The 1,306-nt window shown below is 72.9% G+C and overlaps 1 protein-coding gene across 1 annotated transcript in view; it reads right to left on the reverse strand.

The window, feature by feature from the left end:
• Window positions 1–1,302, reverse strand: part of KIFC2 (kinesin family member C2) — a gene marked incomplete at its 5' end in the record, with an annotated part of 4,571 nt that extends 3,269 nt beyond the window's left edge. The window contains 7 exons of the mRNA XM_012725104.1: window positions 5–16; window positions 177–305; window positions 380–445; window positions 513–637; window positions 737–854; window positions 944–1,098; window positions 1,233–1,302. Coding sequence (XP_012580558.1) covers window positions 5–16; window positions 177–305; window positions 380–445; window positions 513–637; window positions 737–854; window positions 944–1,098; window positions 1,233–1,302 — 675 coding nt within the window. The remainder of the gene's footprint in view (window positions 1–4; window positions 17–176; window positions 306–379; window positions 446–512; window positions 638–736; window positions 855–943; window positions 1,099–1,232) is intronic.
• Between the last annotated feature and the right edge of the window lie 4 nt (window positions 1,303–1,306).

The raw sequence follows: 1,306 nt of genomic DNA on the forward strand, positions 1-1,306 counted from the left end.
GAGCCTCTGCCGCCCCCTGCGTGGGGTGCAGGAGGGGGCTCAGGGCGGCCCAGCCCCTGCATGCCCCCTCCTGGGGGCCCTGCGGGCGCTGGGTGGGCAGCCCGTGAGGGCCTGGCCCAGCACTGAGACAGCCGGCTGCAGCCCCCCAGGGCGCCTCGCGGCTGGGGCCAGGATACCTGGGGGGCCCTGGGGAGGGGGCAGGGGCCCCAGCGCAGCAGCAGTTCCCGAGTGAGGCTCAGGCTCTGCTTCAGGGCCTCGTTCTCCAGGGTGAGGTGCTGCACTCTCTTTTCCGAGTCCGTGGCCCCCTGGAGGGGAGGGAAGCCCTCAGGACTGGCCTGGAGCCGTGGGGGGCCGACCCCCCAGCCCCGCCAGCCCTCACCACGCCCAGACGCAGGCGGCCCAGCTCCTCCTCCTGCAGGCCCAGCTGCCGCTTCAGCTCTTCCAGCTGCAAGGAGGGTCGGGATGGAGCCTCGAGGTGCCCCAGGGGTTCTCCCAGAGGCCACGGCCCTCACCTGCCCGAGGACGAGCTGCTCCAGCTGTGGCCAAGCCCGCCGGTCCTCCTCCGGCCCGGGAGGCTGCTGGCTCCCGGCCTCTGCCCTCAACGAGGCTGAGTGGCTCTCTCCTTGGGACGAGGACCCTGGGCAGCGAGGGCCAGTCAGGCCCCTGCGGCCCCCCGCCCAGAGGCGGGGGGGGCAGCCACAGGCCCAGTACCGCACCTTCTCGAGGGGCGACTTACCACCCATGTCACAGGGAGGCAGCTGCCCTGGGGCCTGCCTTCCCCGGGGGCTCTGGGTCCATGCCAGGAGGGCCAGAAGCTGGCCAGTCACTGTGAGCAGTGGGGGGACATCACCGGGCTAGAAAAGAAGTTGAGCGAGTGGGGGGGCACTGCAGGCGGGAGCAGGGGGTGGGGGCTGGGCGGAGGTCACTCAGGTCCACCCCTCACCTGGCCCAGGTCGGGAGGCTTCTCACAGCTCCCTTCTGATGCCAGCTGCGCCGCGAGGAACTCGGCCAGGCGCACGAGGGCCTCTTCCAAGGAGACCTCGGCCGGGCGGCCCTCCGCCTGCCCACACCCCGGCCCATCCTCGGACTCCGGGCAGCCTGCGGGCGCCGAATGCGGGGTGTGCTGGGGTGCGAGCAGATGGCACCTGCCGGCCCCTCCCTCCCCATGAGGTCACAGGCGCCCTTCCTTCTCTCTCGGCGGGCGCGGGCTCCCCACTCGCGACTGCACCTACCGACCAGGCCGGTCAGCTCTGTCCACAGCTCCGCAGCGGGCTGGTTGGGGCGGCGGCGACCTCCCGGTCTGCGG

The sequence above is a fragment of the Condylura cristata genome, unplaced genomic scaffold (assembly GCF_000260355.1).
Source record: "Condylura cristata isolate star-nosed mole 26May11 unplaced genomic scaffold, ConCri1.0 scaffold00015, whole genome shotgun sequence".
Taxonomy (NCBI): domain Eukaryota; kingdom Metazoa; phylum Chordata; class Mammalia; order Eulipotyphla; family Talpidae; genus Condylura; species Condylura cristata.